Source organism: Excalfactoria chinensis, chromosome 3 (assembly GCF_039878825.1).
Source record: "Excalfactoria chinensis isolate bCotChi1 chromosome 3, bCotChi1.hap2, whole genome shotgun sequence".
Taxonomy (NCBI): Eukaryota; Metazoa; Chordata; class Aves; order Galliformes; family Phasianidae; genus Excalfactoria; species Excalfactoria chinensis.
Window position 1 is genome coordinate 93262511 of NC_092827.1, and position 19131 is coordinate 93281641.

Here is a 19131-nt window from a genome sequence, read left to right on the forward strand (position 1 = left end):
GTCTGTCCCACATCTATGTATCTAAGCTTCTGTGCTATAGGAAGGTGTCTTTTCTTTCGACAAACATTCTTCTGACTGTTCTGCAACGTGCAGTTCTTATTGTACTTAATTTGTATCAGATGAAAACATGCAGTCTTATAGCTTTGGAGAAAACTGTGCAGAGTAGACAGTTTGTTTAGTACTTGCAACTAACCATTTGATGGTGCTAGAATACATGGTACCTATAGTGTGTGCAGGGCTAGAAATACATATCCTGAAACACCAGACTGAGGCATCTTGAATGAGTGTGAATATCTGCCTAAAAACTTGCAAAACTAAGGCAGTAAACTGTTTGTATTTCATGTTCATCTCTGCTCTAGTTCATATCCCCTTGTGACTGCTATCTCTCACTTCTAGCAGTTTCTTTTCTTCCTAGTATTACTTATTAGTGTCTTCCAGCCTCCAAAGTTGCACTCAAAAAATAATACTTTCATTTTTTGAAAAAATCAATATTCAGTACAATGGAGCTGCTAATGAAATTCTGCATGATATCCAGTATTAGTTCCAGTTTGAGACAGTGTTTTAGAGGTCACCAGTAACATTAAAGATAACATTCAATATTAATTGATTATTGAATTAATTGAAACTTGTATATTCAACGTTCAAGTAGCATTCAATATTAATATGCCCTGAGATGTTCTTCTGATGTTAAATTGCATATATTCTTCATGTAGATTACTGTTCGAGTTACTAAATGCTATATCACAGAATCATAGTGGTTGGAAAGGACCTCTAGAGATCATCAAGTCCAGTCCCTCTACTAAAGCAGATTACCTACAGTAAGTTGCACAGGAAAGCATTCAGACAGGTCCTTAATATCTCCAAAGGAGACTCCTCTACCTCTCTGATCAGATTGCTCCAGGCAGGCCTCCAACTAGACTCATCATCACTGATCACAACCCTCTGAGCTCAGTCAGCAAGTTCTCAGTCCACCTCGCTGTCCACTCATCTATCCTAAGTTTAGGATACACTTCCTAACACTTCCTAAGTTTACCTCTGAGAATGCTGAAGTCGAGGTAGAAAACATCCACTTCTCATATCTACCCAGCTGGTCATGATGTCATAGAAGTCTACCAGACTGGTGAATTGTGATTTCCCCTCGGCGAACCCATGTTAACTATTTCTAGTAACAATCTAATCTTCCATTTGATTAGAGGTGACATCCAGAATATGTTGCCCTATCGCCTTTCCAGGAATGGAGATAAAGCTGACCTGTAGTTTCCTGACTTCTCTTTCTTGCTCTTTTTGAAGACTGGAGTGATGCTGGCTTTCCTCTAGACTTCAGGCACCTCTCTTATTCTTTGTGTCTGTTCAGAGGTGATAGAGAGTTCTTCAACAGTCACTTCTGCCTGCTCCCACAGCACCCATGAATGCATAAAGTGAGGCCCTTGGATTTGTGTGTGTCAGGTTTGCCTGGATGCTCTTTGACCAGATCCTGCTTAACCAAGGGGAGGTCTTCCTTTCTCCAGACTCTCTCTCATTTCCAGGGTCTGAAGTTCCTAATGGGCAATAGTAATAGTAAAGACAGAAGCAAAGAATTCAGTAACTCCACTTTTTCAGTGTTCTCTGTTACCAGGGCACCCACCTCATTCAGCAGTGGGACCACATTTTACCTGGTCTTCCTTTTGCTACTGATGTACTTAAAGAAGCCTTTCACATTGTCCTTGATATTGATCTCCAGATTCCAAGAGGTTCTTAGCCTTCCTCACTGCATCCCCCTGCATGCACTAATATGTACCTATATTCCTCCCAAGTAGACAGACCTTTTTTCCACATTCCATGAAATTTCTTCTCCCCTTTGAGTTCTTCTCTGATCTCCTTCCTCATCTAAGATGGTCTTCTGCCACTTCTCCATGATTTCTTACACTTTGTGATGCACACTGATGAGCTTGGAGGAAGTGGAGCTTGAATGTGAGCCAGCCTTCTTGGGCCCTCTTACCTTCCAGTACTCTAACCCATGGGGTAACTTCAAGGAGATCATTGAAGAGATTGAAGTTGTCTCTCCAAAAGTCCAGGTTTGCAATATTACTTACCACCTTGTTTCTTCTGTTCAAGATCCCGAATTCCACCATCTCAAGGGTGCCACTGACTTTGACATCCTAACCATTCCTTCCTTATTTTTAAGAGCAAGGTCTGGCAGCACACCTGTCCTCTTTGACTTCTCCAACATCTGCATCAGTGCGTTATCTTCAATGCGCTGTGGAAACCTCCTGGACTCTGTCTGCAAATTATCAGGGTGACTGGAGTACCCAGTGAGAACCAGTGTCTGTGGTTGTGAGGCTACTTTCAGCTGTCTTTAGAAGCTCTCATCAACTTACTCCTCTCAGTCAGCCTGTAATAAATACCTACAACAATGTCAACCATATTAGTCTGCCAGAGATAGGAGGTTGTAAAACAGTCAGTGTTGAGTTTGGAACAAGTGTTCCTCGCAGTATTTAGTCTAAATATCTGTATAAAAAATATTTTTTCCTAATTATATAACAAATTGTTCTATCTGACAGTATATTTTGTATGTTCTTGTCATTTACAGCTGTAGTTTCAATGTGTTAATGGTTGGTATTGCAGGACTTTTTTTGTGTTGGAATTTTACTTGTTCTTGACTGAAAAGTGTTGCAAATGCATAAGGTGAAGATCCTGTCTTTTCATCCCTTGTTTGGTATTCGTCCATAATATGCTGTCAAGAATTATGCTGAATGGTTTTTTTTAATCATCAGATTTAAATTAAGAATGTTGTTTTTAATTTATTTTTAATTTATTTTTTAAATTTATTTTTAATTTTACAATTGTCTATATAGCTTAGCAAGCTATGAATTCCCTGTGTAGCCATTTTTAGTTTGTATCTTAGACCTTACAGGCTCAAGTCTCTGAAACATAACAGAGAAGAAACCACAACACATAGTAAAGTATGTAGCTGAAGAGACTTGTGGAATGGTCCCAATTTGTGTCAAGAGTATATTCATAATAGGAAACTTCTGACTTTTGTAATTTCCCTTTTCTTTTCTTGGGGACTTCGTACAATCAGTAAGAATTCTGCAGTCTCTAGTGGATACCAAGAAATGGTGTTTCTGAGAGAAAGCAATAATTATAACAGATTTGCAAAGAACTTAACAGTTTCATTCTTTGAGACCAGCCTCCCAGAGAGATGTGTAGATGACAGAGTTGCACATCAGCCACTTCAAACTGTGAGAATGCGGTGGCAAGCTCTGAGAGGAATGAAGACAGGCCAGACCCTCTTCGTGGCTGAGATGGAACAAGTATCACTTCATCTTCTGCTCCAGAGGGGTTCGAGACTGTGAAGGTCCTGTGTCTCCATCTGGATGCTGCACACATCTAAAATCACCTGCATCTAGGATCCTCCCTCAAGATGGTTTCTTCCAGTGTTAGATAGGAAATGTCTGTGTAAAACCAAACTATCTGCAAGCAACCAGATGTTTCATCGGTGATTGTCAGTCTGTGTTACCATCACTTTTTGGCTGTAGCAATGCACTGTCTTAATTCACTCAAGATTTCAATGGCTTCTTGGCATCTGGAAGAAACTGGGCAAATGTGGCTGTCATTTGATTTATGGTTTTCAACATCTATCCCTTTCATATTTGCATTTGTCATGTCAGTTTTATGTGGATCACTCAGCTTGCATTGCATTTTTATAGGTTTTATGCAACAACAAGATAACATCTGATCCAGAAACAAATTAAATGATCTTCTTAAATAGAGGGAGAGTAAAATAAAGCTTCATCTGTTTCTGGATCAGTTCTCTCTAGGAGAGAAAATACATTTAAAGACAAAGACTTTATTATTCTCCTAGTAGCTTTAGCTCAAGCATATAGCTCTTCACACCTACGGCTGCTGTGCTGGAAGTAGCCATAATAGCTTACAAAATATTAATTAAGGAGAGGTTTCAAGAAGCAAATTGTGATTTCTGGATTTCTTTGCAGTGTATGTTGCTTCTACAAAATGGTCTTGTGTGAAAACATGGGCTCTCAGGTCTCAACTTCCTCATCTCTATTCCATTCATAGGCTTACTCCTAGATGATACCAGTTGTTGTTACCTCTTCGCTAGTGAAGTGTACAATACAGGGATATGAGATGTATTGCATTTAAAGTTGACTTTACTGACTGTACCGGAATTGCTCTTATTGACTTCATTGGCATCGAAACTTTGCCCAGGAATTCTCTTGCTGTGAGTGTCTTACTGGAAACCACTTTGCAACTGTGGTTTAAGGCTGCTGCCAAATCTGTCAACAAGGATTCTGTATAACTGTGCACTGCAGATGGAGGTTATGAGGCAGGGCTGCCAGTATGATCTTTGGTTGCAAGAGTGTACAAGGTGGTGTGATCTGGTAAGCTGAGCAAAGACTCAGCACATGCAAGTTAAATGTTATAATCCTGATTTTGTTTTTTGTTTCAACAAAGCTGACAAAATCCTGGATTTGTTGAGCTGAGTATTAAAATGTGTGTTCCTTTTTAATTTCATCTGTCAGCTTACTGTCCTTATCTTTGTTCTTTGCTTTGGTGGATTCCTTGTGTTTGTGCCTAGAAAGTACTCTTAATCTGTGGCAGACTAGTGAGAAAACATTTTGTTTTGGAACATCAGCAGAATTTTTTTAAACAAGACAATAAAATTTAGATTAGCATATCACAAAGGATAATATTTACTCAAGATTTCTGAAGAATGAAGTTGCTGAGCAACTCTGGGCTGCTGCTTAAGTTGGCATTGTCAGCATAGAATTGGAGGGTTACTAAGATACAACCTTTGGTCAGGGAGATGCAGGGAATTGAGTCCCTCAGGGATCTCTGATTGGAATTATGTTGTCTCATGTTTTCACCAAATCTCTGGAGGGGAAAAAAATGAAATTAAAAAGGGGGAATCGGTGACAGTAGCTGTTGACAGTACAGTATTTTTCAGGGTAGTGAAAAATCAATTCTGGATAGCAAGAGTTGCAGAAAGTTCTCACAGTAGTATGTGATGAAGATAAAATGGTTGACAAAATCTCATGTCAGTAAATAAAAAGTAATGCATAAGTTGGATGGGGAAAAGGATACTGCGAATGCATAAGTAGCAGACTGCTCTCAATCAGGTGTTGCAGCTAAGGAAGGATACGCTATAATTACTAAGGGATATTTCTAGAACAGTGAACCATCGCAAAAAGACAGTATATTACTCGATTTTTTCCTACATATATATATATGCATATATATATATATACATATATATATATGAACAAAGACACTAGATTAGAGTCAAATAGATTAAGGTTCTTCAGCTTGAAAAGGAACAAACGGAGAAGCAAAAATCACAGATGGAGAGAAAATTACAGGTAGCATGATTTGCTGAATAGGAAAACTGAGTGGAAGGCAATGGTGGTAAAGTAACTTGTTAAGTGAAAATATCAGTTACCCAATAAAAATTTCTTTTTCAGACTAACTCAAGTTTATTTTTTTTTCCCAAACTATTTATGTGTTCAAAAATAAGAACATATTCATGGTATCCCCAGTGACTGTTAAATGTGATAATATAGTCTCAGGATCATGAAATATCCAGGACTCGGTTTGTTGGAAGTTGGGAGAATGTACTAAAGAAAGCATCAATCACTGTATCTATTTTAGAATCTTTCCCTCTCCATCTGCTAAGAATTGCTAGAGTTGAGGTATGGGTGTAGAGAGGTCCTGCTTACTGCAGGTTTTCTTATGAGTAGTAGTATACTAAGTGTACAATTCAACCACGCACCCACTGTGTAAATATGTTCTCTTAACCACTTCAGGGTGATGTTGTTTTTTTTTGCTTTTTACGAGATCTGTTGTATTTTACTATGGTGTCAGCAACAGCCTGACAACAATATTTGCTGTCTAGGTGCTTAAAATTCATAGTCTGATTTCATCTCCTCCTTTATGATAATGTGTGAAAAGTGAATGGCAACATAATAGAAAATACCTATTTGCTATTCATCCACTGACTGTTTAGATTGGCTGAAAGTATTGAATGTATTCAAGATATTCAGTCAGTCATTTTTAGCTCAGTGCTTGGATCTGAAGTGCAGCATCCAGTTTTATGACTCCCTAGAAGTGTCAAATCCACCTATTTTGGTTATTTGAACACTTGGAGTCTTTTATCAAACTTTAGGGACTGAAAGAATGCCCCCTGTTTTACCCACTTAGTGTTTTACTCCTGTTGATGTGCAGTTTACTACTAGCTGTTTGCCATAAGAATAGGAGGTGACAGTGGTTAAATCTTTAAACACGTATACCATGCTGAATGCGTGAAGTGCGAGCAGCTGAGCTTAGAGCATGGCTGAAACAAGAGTTCCATAGCAGAAGAGTGTTGCAGAAGAGTTTTGCAATGCAGAAGTCTGAGCCAAAGCTGCTTAGTTGCTTTACAAATGAAATATGTAATAGTAAAGTTTTATTAATAAAGTGGATTAGTAAAAACGGAATCATCATGCTAATTCTCTCCTCTGAACCCAGGTTCATTATCACATCCTCATAGCTTGCCAAAGTACAAAGTCAATGGAATTACCATAGATGACCATAAGTATGCTCTTAGCCCATGACGCATGTAAGGTAATGGGGCTTAGTGAAATACAGTGTTGTGATGTAGTGTGCATATAGCTGTTGTGTCTTACCTGACATAGGACTGAACTTGTTTAACTTGGGCTCACAAAACATTCTACGTGGTAGATAGATTGGCCTAAAAGAACAATTAGCTTTAGGTAGGGGTGTCAGTGTAAAATTGCTTCCAAATTCTGTAGTCGTGTGGGGAGATGCACCTTTTCATTCCTTCTCCTTCACAGGGCAGTAAATCTTTCCAAGGTCTAAACATGTTCTTTTCACTGTTTCCCAGTGTTTGTTTGTTTGTTTATTTCCATTTTTTGGTTACCTATGAAATCTTAACCTTCTATCCTGTGTTCAACGCTTTATTTTTTTCTTCCAAGAAAACACTGTGAAAACAAGACTGGACAAGTTATGATGGAAATGAAAATATTTTGACTAATCAGCAGCTTATGGCACCAGAAAGACCAATAACACTAGATCTGTCTAGGAAGTGCAATTAATTTGTGGTGGTTCTTAATGTGATTATTGTATTTCAGCTTGCTACATTGCATCAATAGATAATCTACTTTTTTAGGTGGTTGTTTTTGTGTGTGTTTGTTTGTTTAATAGAAAGTACTACTTTGTGGATTACTTTTTTTTGTTTGTTTGTTTGTTTGAGTTGGTAGGTTGGACGTCACTAGAAAGTTAACATCAAAATACTCTTATACTTTATGGAAATAAGGGGATGGCCTCTATTCAAAAGAATAATCTGATAACCTTGTGAATATACTGATCTGAGAAGACTGCGACTGAACAACTTCTTTCACTAACAACTGCTGGAGATTTAGTATATTTTAACAACCAAATAATTTCATTCACACATTTGTAGACTTCCAGGCATCATTCACAAGAGGGTGACTAATTCCAGCAGACAAGGAATGTGCACGTGTCCATGCATATTGCCTCTTTTAAAGTACTTTTAGAAGTATAGACGAGGTAATTGAAAGTATTTAAAGGCTTTTTTTGTTTATTTTTTTATTGAAACAAAAATAAAAGGCTGGGATCACTGCTGTTTTAAATACTTGCTCACATCATGAAAAGCATCATGGTAAAGATGTCCTATATTAGGCAGGATTTCTTGTGTATAGGATAGCTTCTCTAGTGCGTTACTCAAGACTTTATGAAGCAGCATCAAGCTCGATGTGGGTGAGTTTTCAATGCTGCCCTTCCCCTTTTATAGTTCTGTCTTGCAAAAACAGAATATTGTGGTTTCCATTTAATCACCTTTGAAATAATTGTCCAATTACACAATAACGTGTTGCTAGTCTTTCATAAGTTTCAAATGTTTCAAAATAGACATGGGAGTGGTGCTGAAGACATCTGCAATTGAAGACATTGGTTGACAGGGAAGAAAATGGAAGATACTTGCAGCGATCAGTACCAAGTGCAGTGTTACAGGTTCTCTTCTTCAAGCATAGGTTGCATTAGCTGATATGATGAGAGGTCTGAATACCTCTCTGGATTTGTAGCATAGCAGACTTAAATATTTTCCTCAAGATCTAAGGTTTTGGTATAAGCATTGACCCAATAAAGTGTTATTTTATTTAAACGTCACAAATTTCTGTTCTGTATTTTCAGAAGAATGGTGTAACAAATGGAACTCTCTACAAAAAAGCGTTTATTGAGCACTTTGAACAAGCACCAATGTATGTTGCTGTTCTTACGTTTGTGGGTTTTGGAGTGGGCACAATATTTGGCTACCTGCGAGATTTTATGAGAGCCTGGGGACTAGAAAAACGTAACGTTGCACAAGAGAGAGAGCAACAAAAAGTACGTATGAAAAAGAAGTTGTGTATCTCAATGTCTTCGTTCAATCCATAGAAAAAGAAAACTGAGAAGCCCCTTACTGTTAGATCTCTCCAAATCTCTTTACCCCTAATCTTTTTTTTTGTCCCATCTGACTGTCTTACCTCATCCTTCATAACAATAGGCAGAGCCAACATCTTTGTAATTTCTAACTTTTGTTTGTCAAACAGCTGGTCAAAAAACATATGGAAATTGTTGTCCTAGAGCAAAGCAAATGTAGCCTGAATTTGTATAAATCCTCACCTAGAAGCTTTTCTATCCTGCATATCCCAAAGTGAAACTTGCATCTCAGCAAGCTTAATTGCATTCTGAATTTGTTTCAGTTTTTTTATTGTTTCACCTTCCCTGTCCGGATTGCACTGTAATTTAAAATAACACTTGGCATAGTGAATGGAAAAATGCAAATAAGTGTTTTTGTTCCTCTTACATATAAAATTCTTGAAAAAGATTTTCTGTTTTGTATTTTTGAAGATATATGTGCATTTTCAAATGAAATACCATGGCGATATGATGTATTTATTTTCTTTTTGAATTCACTTCATGTTTTGACTATTCGTGCACTACTTTGCTTTCAGACATGCTGGTCAAATCTCCATACCATCCACCAGGCATTACATGTTCAGTTCATTCTCCAGTCTCCTGCATATCATGTCATTTTCTTTTCCCAGTTTATTCTATCCAGTGTCTAATATGACTGTATTGGGGTTTCAGATAAATATTTTCAGTTGGTCTCTTCCTGTTAGTTTATTTTCCAAATTAAAATCCACAGATAGAAACTTACCGTCAACCAAACTTGTCTGGCCAACAGTGCTCATTCCAGATACACTGGACTTGCTTTAATGTATCAAACATTTACTGAGATACAACCAGTTGTTTATCTCAGGTTTGGAATGTGCTCTGTGCATAACAGAAGGCCCCATTTGAGAAACTTGGATTCTGGACATTAAAGTATTGTGACTTCATCTTGACCTTCCCAAAGATTGGATTGGAGAATTATGCCAACTTCTGGACCATATGAAATTTAAACAAACAAATAAATAAATAACCAAATAACCCTGTACTTCAAAGAAATTAAAGATATTTTCTGATTGGAATTGTTTGTAGCATAAGAATATGTGCTGATTGTAACCTTCTGCATACTAATCAGTCAGTTTTTCCTATGTAATGGGAATGGCTTGAGTTCCTCAGCAGACATTTTCCTAGCAACATAACCCTGTGCATGTTTTCAAACCAGGATTTTGTGCCACTTTATCAAGATTTTGAGAACTTTTACACCAGAAACCTCTATGTGAGAATACGTGATAACTGGAATCGTCCAATTTGCAGTGTCCCAGGGCCACAGTTTGACCTCATGGAACGCGTTACAGATGATTACAACTGGACATTTAGGTGAGTTGGCTGGCACTCCTCAGGTTTCAGCTCTGTAAATGTTCATCCTGATTTATCTGCAAAGCACAGAAGAAATGCATCTAGTGCACCATACTAGTGTATACATCAGCACTTCTTTTTTGCTGAAATCAGTACAGTTCTGTCAGTCTGTCCCTTTTCTTCTGAACATTGTTTGGCAATGAAAACTAGAAGGTACCAAACTCTATAACAAACTAGTTTGCCTGCCTGTATCAGCCTAAGTAGAGCTGCCTATGCTTCATTTATAACGTCTTAGCCAGAATATTACAAGAACATTTGTTATATCCCTTTGGAGTAGAATAATAATTTCTTGCATTACATAAACATGGCTTCAAACTTGCATAGTGAGTCTCTGGAGGTGAGTTTTAATCAGTTAACAACTTAAAAATTTCAGTCTGTTATGTCTGTTACTGAGTTAAATCGATATGGAAATTCATCATGCAGACAGTGCTTAGGCTGGAGTATATCACGGTGTTTTGCATGTCATTCACCACGTGTTTATGTTGTGTGTGTGAGTACAGTAACACCAATAACTTTGTGTAAGCTGTTGGCAACCCATTTGAGAAAATAATACAAGTTGAACCTTATAAAAAGTCCTAGGCTTTTTTTTTATTATTCTCAAAGTCCACAGAAGTGCCATTTCACCTAATATTGGTATATTGCCATCTACAGCTCTTCTGCTGCTTGTGAGCAGGATGCAACAATTATTCAGTAAGAGGCTGACATTATAAGGATTGTAAATTCCAAATGGAAGTCTGACAATGGAACAAAATTTGGTGGGGATTTTTTCGTTTGCTTTTGTTTTGAGTGCAAAGAAGGGTCACAACATTCTTTAAAATTTGCTTTGATTATAGGTTTACAGGGAGAACTATCAAGAACGTAATCAATATGGGTTCTTATAACTACCTCGGCTTTGCGGAAACAGATCCTAATGCTTTGAAAACTGTAACCAAAGAGCTACAAAAATATGGAACAGGAATCTGCAGTACTAGACAAGAAATGGGTGAGTATACAGCCAGATGGTCACAAGATTTTCTATAGCTACATGATTTTTCTTACAGATATCTTGAAGGAACTGGATGTTTTTTTTAGTCATGCTTTAGTCACACTGGCACTCAAATGAGTATTTGTTTAAAAGGATGCTTTATTAATGGTTACAGAAGAATATTTTTAAAATGAGAAAGAATTGCTGAGTTTTAGAAAAGCTAAAACAAGTGTATCATAGAGTGGCCTGGAATTTTTTACAATGAAAGTAACAGGGTTACTTTTCAAAGAGAAAAGACTTGGCTAATTGTTCTAGAGCAAATTGAGTTGCATCCATCTTTGCTATATGCCATCTACCACATACAGAGGGCTTCTGACTATGAAGATGAGTTTTCACATATTTTTTCTATCAATTCTCTAAGAATATATTGTTTTATGTGACATCAATGGGTACAGCATATAAATTTTCATTGTGCCTGTAAAGAATAGATTCAGGAATCTATTCTTTATCACTTTCTTGAGTTGATATGTCCTTTATGAGTTGAATGCTTTTTTACTTTTTAGGCAGATTTTCAATCTGTCATTTCTGGATTGAGTGGTTTATCTTTGTGGGCTGCATACTTCTTGCATCTTCAACCCTATATTTTTATACAAAGCCCTCTACTGAACCAATATTAAGTGTGGGTATAGTCATGCATTCCTAATAGTGTCATCAGCCTGTGTTTCAGAGAAAACTGTTTCCATCCATAGAAATGCAATAAGTTGTCTCTTGGGCTTTTTTTTTTAGTCTTTCGTGAGACTTGTCAAAAAAAAAAAAATGTATACAACCTGAATTGTTTTTTTCATTTCATATTTCTCAAAGCAAACATTTTCCTTTCAAATTCTTGTGGAAAGTCATATTTCTAGTTTATGTCTCATTTCCAGGCAATAATAATGATAATAATGGAAACTTTGTAAACTACTTATCTTGTCATCATGGTTTGATTTGCCAGTAAAATATTGGCAGTGAGACCACACCAAGTAGTTTATAGATTGACCCTACTATCTTTTTATTAGGTGACCCATGTGGTGACTGCAATGCAATATACTGTTTAACATGTCTGCATGCTTAAAAGTGGTCACCATTACTAGTAAGGAATGTTTCCCTGTGTCTTTTTGACTTGAATTCTGCTTTATCTGAGAATATTTTGGGTTCTTCTGAGTACCACAAAGAATATTTCTGGTGTTCCATTTCTTTATCGTTTGGACGTGAAAGACTTTCATGACTTTTGACATACTCTCAAAAAAAAAAAGCTTATAAGATCATCAAGTCCAACCATTCACCTAACACTACAAGTCCACTGGTAAACCACATCCCTGAGTGCCAAATCCACACATTTCTTGTTTCCACTTTTCTCCATCTAGACCCACAGCGTACAAACTTCTAGAACTTTATTTGTACTCCTGTGCAAAACTCCTGAATTTATCTTGAAACAGTGAGCGAAGCTTTGCTTCCATATTCAACTGTGTTTACGAGCATTCCCATGGTGTTTGCTCTGACTATTCACAATGCAAGAATGGGCTATGTACAAGTATATCTCTTGTCAGGTCAGCACCTATGTTACTGAAATGTGGCTTCTTTTTTACACAAGGGACATATTACAGTCGATATCCAAGTACATGAAATAAATGAGAGAGCTGAATTTAATTTTTTTTTTTTTTCTCAGTACAACTTCATCATGTGTAATTTAGTGCATATCGTAAAGTCTTTTAGAGAGCGAATGTCAAAGAGCATCTAGGATGAGAGGATTTATTAAAATAGGGAAAGAGTGTTAAGGCCTGGATTAGGTCTTCGAAGCAGTTATACCATTTTCTCCTAGGCATCTAGCAAAGGCTCTGTGCCTGCATGGTCAGCATAGAGAGAAAAATTCCTCCATGGACCAATTCCGCAGAGTGGTCACTTCACCAACTGTGGTTCTGTTGCAACCTGTTTGCCTCTAAATAGGGACATGATAAGCAACTGTAGGGAAGTGCTTCTCAGTAGTGTGGATACCCCCAGTTCTTTTTCTTTTCCACATTTATGGCTCTGTAGGTCTGTTCTGGATCACACGCAAGCAGATTTGAAAAATTCTGTTTGTCTTGTTTTGGTTGTTTGTTTTTTCGATTGCTTTAATTATTATTTGCCATCTTCATCTTAGTAAAATAGAATGGAATGGCTTTGTTCCCAGGCAGATAACATTTCAAAGCTTTAACCAAGCCAATAACAATAACAGCTAAGTGGTGTGAGTTATAAATACAGTGAGCTGTAGGAATTTGAAAGAATATGTGATGGTAAACCTGTCCTCTGGGTCCTCTGCATAAATAAACTCCTTTAACTGTGCAGACTGTGGAGTGGGTATTAAATGCTGACACATCAGAATGTGATTGCAGGTAGTTTGCTCTCAGCATAAGCTGATATGAAAGTTTTAATACAGTTGTATATATATTCACAAAACACTCTGATTAAAGAAATTTAGTGAAACTAAACGTTGATGATTATAGAACAGTTGTCTCGTTCTCAGAAAGGTAACTGAGGACAGTGTATAAACTTACCTCAGATCAGTGAGAATGGTGAAGTCCTGTTCATGCTTTCTATACAGTTATTATGCACATGTCAGTTGAACACGATTAAACACAGAAGCATAGGAATCTGATAACAATTGTGGCTGGTCTTTCTGGATTTGCACTACATAAAAAAAATTCAGGACTTTTCTCACCATTTTTAGTCCTTTTCTCTTTTTTAATTGTAACAATAATAAATCACTTTCCTAGCGTAACAGTGTCTTTTAAGTCACATTCCTGAGGCTTTTCCGGGACTTTCTGTCTGGAAGAAAAATATTTTTCCTTTTTAAGTCCAAGCTAGCTGTTATCCCTTAGGAGCAAGGTCTTAGGGTTTTAAGTGATAGTTCCATGAAAGCACTAGCTTGTTGTTTAGTGGTCAAAAAGCAAATCAAATACTGGAAATGATTAGGAAGTGAACCAAAAGTTAACCATAGAATCTCAGTATGCTGCTGTATAGAGACGTGGTTTGCTGTCATCTTAAGTACTCAGCACAGTTCTGGTCAAAAACATTCAGCAGAACTGGAATGTGTCAGAGAAGGGCAACAGGGATCATCAAAGTCTCAAACAACTTCTGGGCAAAGAACTACTGAACTTGCTGTCTTCAGCTGGCAGAAATGTCAGGCATCTGGCTTGGAAAGAGCCAAGAGGGGAAAATTATACAAGTCTTCAAAATGATGTGTGGCTTGGATGAGTGACCAGAGTTGGCTGTTAGTTGTCTATTCCCCTACAAGATCTACAGGGCATTGCATAAAGTTAGTAGAAGTGTTCCAACTAAACATAGGAGGCAGCTCTTCACACAGGAGGATTGCAGAACCTTTCATGTGGCACAGTACATCTAAAGATAGTTGCTGAGCACTATTTTACGTAATTAGCTTAGTATTAATTTGTGTTACTGCTAATATGACTGTGGCCATTACTGTATAATCATTAACACTGGACTTGTGGACAAGCAAACCATCATACAAATTTGATTTGAATCAGGAATGTGCGCACATTTGTGCTTCTACAAAGTCAGGCATTACTTATGGTAAGGATAGAGTGTAAGGAACTAATGAAGCAATATTCATAAGCTGTATTCATAGCCTGACTGTTTTCAGTGTTTCTGACGGCACTGATTAAGAAGAGATTAAGTGAAGAGTCTTAAGAGATCAACAGAAAAGTATAGCACATTTGCTTGGAGCGTGGCTTCTAAGAGCAGTAGCTTGGGTGAATATTTTAAAGTGATGGTTTGCAGATGGCAAATATGCTGACATCACAGCGTGTTTAGAGGCAACAGATTTTTCAGTTCTGCATGGTACATTTGATGGAAAATAATCCCTGAGTGAATTTGACAGTGAAAACTTGAGCTTAAATAGGATCATTCAGGAAAGTTCTAAGCAGATGGAGATGTAGAACAAGGGCTTTCTTGGTCAGAGGTACAGGCTGGGAGGAATGATAAAAAGCATTTGTACACGATGGTAAGAGCGTTCTGAGCACAGCAAGGTTAAACTCAGCTAGAACAAAATATGCCATATTAACTGAAGTGTCAAGTGAGAGTAAAGAGAGATGTGCACCAACCATGTCTGACAAAACTCACTATGGGTGTAATTTAAATGTTAAAAAGTTTTTTTTTCCATTGCAGTCTCTTTTTCGGAGGAAGAAAAACTCATTTGACTAGTTAATTTGTCTACTTTGTTAGACTAATTTGGATAGGACAAAAGCAGACCATTTTGTTTTCCACTTCTATGGGTATAAAAATTGTCTGAGAAGGATTTTGACTGGGATTAATGGAAATGGAAACACAGTAACTCAGAACATTCAGGGTAAAAAACAACCCTCTGTACTCTATTTTTTTATTTATTAGTTAATCTGATAAGAGAATTCAAATGGGTATCTAAATACATTTGAAATAACGTGTATTCCTTCTGTATGAATGTGAAATCTTCCAAGCAAACCAGTGCATTTTTATGGCTAGTATGGGAGTTGGCCACTGCTGGATACAGGCTGACAAGCCTTTCTGCTGAGCACATTGTGTCATTCTTATGTTTACAGTCAGCTTTTTCTAAGGAATCTAACATAAAGTTAGCAAGGGAGAATTATGCAAATACATGCAAAATTATTATTTACAGCTGTATTCCACTGTACCGATTGCAGAAGATGATAAAATTTGCAATTTTATTTATTTTAATGAAATAAAGCAGATTGTTGTACCTTCAGCACTCCTAGACTTAGCACTGGGGCGGTGACGGGGGTGCTGCATGAGAGCTAGTAGTTCCAGTGCTTTATTTATCTTAACACACCATTATTCCTTATGGAGATTACATAAATGAGTAACAGGAGCAAGCGTATCATTAGTTCTATTTAAGCAACCAAGCAGGATTCCTGCCCTTTTGAAATCCTTCTCCTGTGATTATGCCTTGGACCAAAAGACAAGACGGAGCCTGCACAGAGCACTTGCAGAATGATTCATTCTGGAGGGCATGGTTGGGAACTGATCTTTTAGTGCCTACCTTGCACTGATTGTATAATTTATTTTTTGTTTTTTTGAGGATTTTTGTTGTTTTATTATATGATTGCTAAAAAGCAAATCTGAAAATGTGCCAACAGTTAAAGTGCAAAAGTAACTTCATCCTCTTCATACCCTTCTGTTAGGTTTTAAGGCCTAATATGAACTTGTAGCAGCAGATTCAAGAAGATAAAAACTGTAATTTGTCTTTGCATTCTTTTATATCAGTTCATAGTTTTAATGAGGGCAAGGGTCATTTTAAACTCAGTACTGAACAAATAATTAAATGGTTCATTTTTCAGTTTGGTAAAAGTGATAAGGAATTAAAGTTCCTATAAGTTTCCAAATGAGAATGTAAGGAAAAAATATAGTTGCATAAACAACAATTAACGTGTATGTATATTTCGCAAACTTGGCTTTCTGATAGAACAGAGCATAAATCAGGAAGCAGTTAACAATAGGAGTTTTCCTTCTTGCCATCTTCTGCTAACACTGTTTTCCCTTTTCTGCTTAGCCTCTCATAAATAACTAATCGAACTTATAATCAAAAAGTCATGTTTGTTCCTGTTATTTCACCACTGCTAAGGTATGTTTATGTAAAGTGTGATTAAGCTACAAACAACTCAACTTCTGACAGATCGAATGAGGTGTTAGGAGTAAATGTGGGTTGTGTGGTCTGTATAAAACATAAAAGATCTCAAATATATGTATGATAACTTATATATATGTATATATACACACACACAAAATTATCTATACATGTACAGATATTAACACACTTAAAATCATATAATCATATAACCTGTAAAGGTCATTTAGTCCAACTGCCCTGAAATGATCAGAAATACTTACAGCTCAATCAGGTTCCTCAGAGCCCTGTCCAGCCTGACCTTGAATGTCTTGAGGGATGGGGCATCATCCACCAGCTCTCTGGGCAACCTGTTCCAGTGTCTCCCAACCCTTATTGTAAAAAAAATCTTCCTTATGTCCAATCTAAATCTTCTTTCTTTTACTTTGAAACCATTTCCCCTTGTCCTCTCCCAACAGTCACTGCTGAACAGTCTGTCCCCTTCTTTCTTATACCCCCCCCCCCCCTTAAGTTGCTGCCCTCCATGCTTTGGTGTTATCAAGGCTGTAATTCAGCTCTAAATTTCAGCTATGTAGTTTTGTACAGGGAACAAAATCAAACAAAACTAGACAATCCAAACAAGACTGGAAGTTTTGTGAGAATCCATCTGATTCTTTTCTGATTCTCTTTTCTGAGAGTCAGTAAATAACATGGGTGCGTTACTATACCTGTGATACCTGAAGTATTTTTGTTTTGTTTGAAAGTCCTGTCAGAAGATGGCAACATTTAGAAAGCATGAACTTTCACTTTATTCAAAGGCTTCCTCAAACCCCACTTATTTAGAGGCTTTTTTACGCACATGCAGCCTTAAATGAGACATCTGAATAACGTTACTATGTGCTTCTCTCCCTCTTTTTGATCACTGTATCACTGTACAAGTTTAGGCTTTGCTCCTCTAGTAGACTGTGGGATTGTGATACCATCTGCATCATCCATTCTTGTAGAGTGACATGAAAAAGCAGTAGTTTCTACATCTTTCTTCATCCTTCTAGTAATAACTCATTCAATATTCCTTTCTAAAAGTGTGTATGTGTCTCAGTAATATTATCTCTGATAAACATCTTAATAGAGTTGGTGACCTTAAGTTTCCAATTGGGCAGGGATCTTCAGGTGACTTATTTTGTTCCACACCCAGTTAAAAGTACCTCTGACAAACCATCATTTACTCAGTGATGGTTCTTACTCACATTGGCAAGTCACTTCAAGATCACCAGTTGGTGTGGAAGTGACTTTTGCAAAAATCAGTTAATTTTTATTTCAGTAGCTTGTTGTTTATATCAGTTTACTCATCTGGCTTTTGTTTTACTTGAAGCAAGCAGGTATTTTCCTTCATTCCTTTGAAATTTTAAAATTAAAAGCTACAATAAAAGACACTGTTACCAGTGTTTGTGTTTCAGCCAGCATACATCATTAGCATGTAAGAACCTAAAAGACTTTGTTGGGCAAACAGTGTCCTTACCCATTTTGTCTAAGCTGTAGGAAGTGTCAAAACTAAACAGCATGGGCTGCTGGGATTTTCAAGCTCTGTGTATCTAGTAGACTGACAGCATCTCACAGATGTGGCTAAGTCTGTGAAAGTCTGCCACGACAAAGATTACTTCATGTTCCCTGTCCCCAAATTGCAGTTAAGAAAAGAAACTGGGTCAGTATTTGATAAGGAGGGGATTTATTTACTGTTCCTTTTTTCCCCACCTGTGGCAAGTGTTGTGATGTAATTGTTGTGGTTTATACTGTGCCTACAAAGTGATCCATGCTGGAGAAATCTGATGAGATTAAATAATTGCAACACTTTTAAAATAAATACCCGTTTTATTCTGATGCTGAGAAAGGACAAGATGATGTGCTTTATCAATTCTACTCTTCCTAATATATGTGGCTGTCACTAACCTCCCACTGTCAGTACTGATGTGTATCATATTGCTCCTCCGACACCTCACCTACCACCTACAATATTGCTATTATAATTCAAGTAACTCAACCCTAGGGATGATATTGCAAATACTTGTTGTTCAGGTTTTGGTTTTGCAAAACAAACCCCTATTGATTCAAATTTTCAGTCAAGTATTTGTAAGCAATAGTGATATACATCACCAATTAACATTCACTGTTAGGATTAGTAAATAAGAAAGAATAGGGTTACTTTCAGAGGTCTTATTCTTCATCATAAAATCATTTTAAAAGGGTCAAAAGTGTGGTATTCCCATTATTGATGCTTGAAGAGAACAATGAGTCACGGAATCTATTCATAGGCTTGGATCGGGTCCCCTCTCAGTCTTCATTTCTCAAGGCTAAACAGACACAGTTCACTTAGCCTTTCTTCATAGGGGAGATGCTCCATTTACAGGTCTCCAACAGGACTCTGCACTGCCAATGACAACTCCCTGTGCTCTGCCAGTCAGACAGTTCTCAGCCCACCTCACTGTCCACTCATCTATCCCACACTTCCTCAGCTTTGTTATAAGGATATAAGGGAGGACAGTATCTAATGCCTTACTGAAATCAAGGTAGATTACATCCACCACCCTCCCCCCATCCACCCAACCAGTAACAACTGGAGGAGAGTCAGGCTCTCCTTATTTGCAAAAACAGAAAGCCTACATTGCAACCCCAAAAC

At 37.3% G+C, this 19131-nt stretch overlaps 1 protein-coding gene across 1 annotated transcript in view; it reads left to right on the forward strand.

The window, feature by feature from the left end:
* The window catches only part of SPTLC3 (serine palmitoyltransferase long chain base subunit 3), a 140379-nt gene that overhangs the window by 82865 nt on the left and 38383 nt on the right, over positions 1 to 19131 (forward strand). Inside the window, exons 3-5 of the mRNA XM_072333431.1 lie at positions 8206 to 8397; positions 9668 to 9822; positions 10695 to 10843. Coding sequence (XP_072189532.1) covers positions 8206 to 8397; positions 9668 to 9822; positions 10695 to 10843 — 496 coding nt within the window. The remainder of the gene's footprint in view (positions 1 to 8205; positions 8398 to 9667; positions 9823 to 10694; positions 10844 to 19131) is intronic.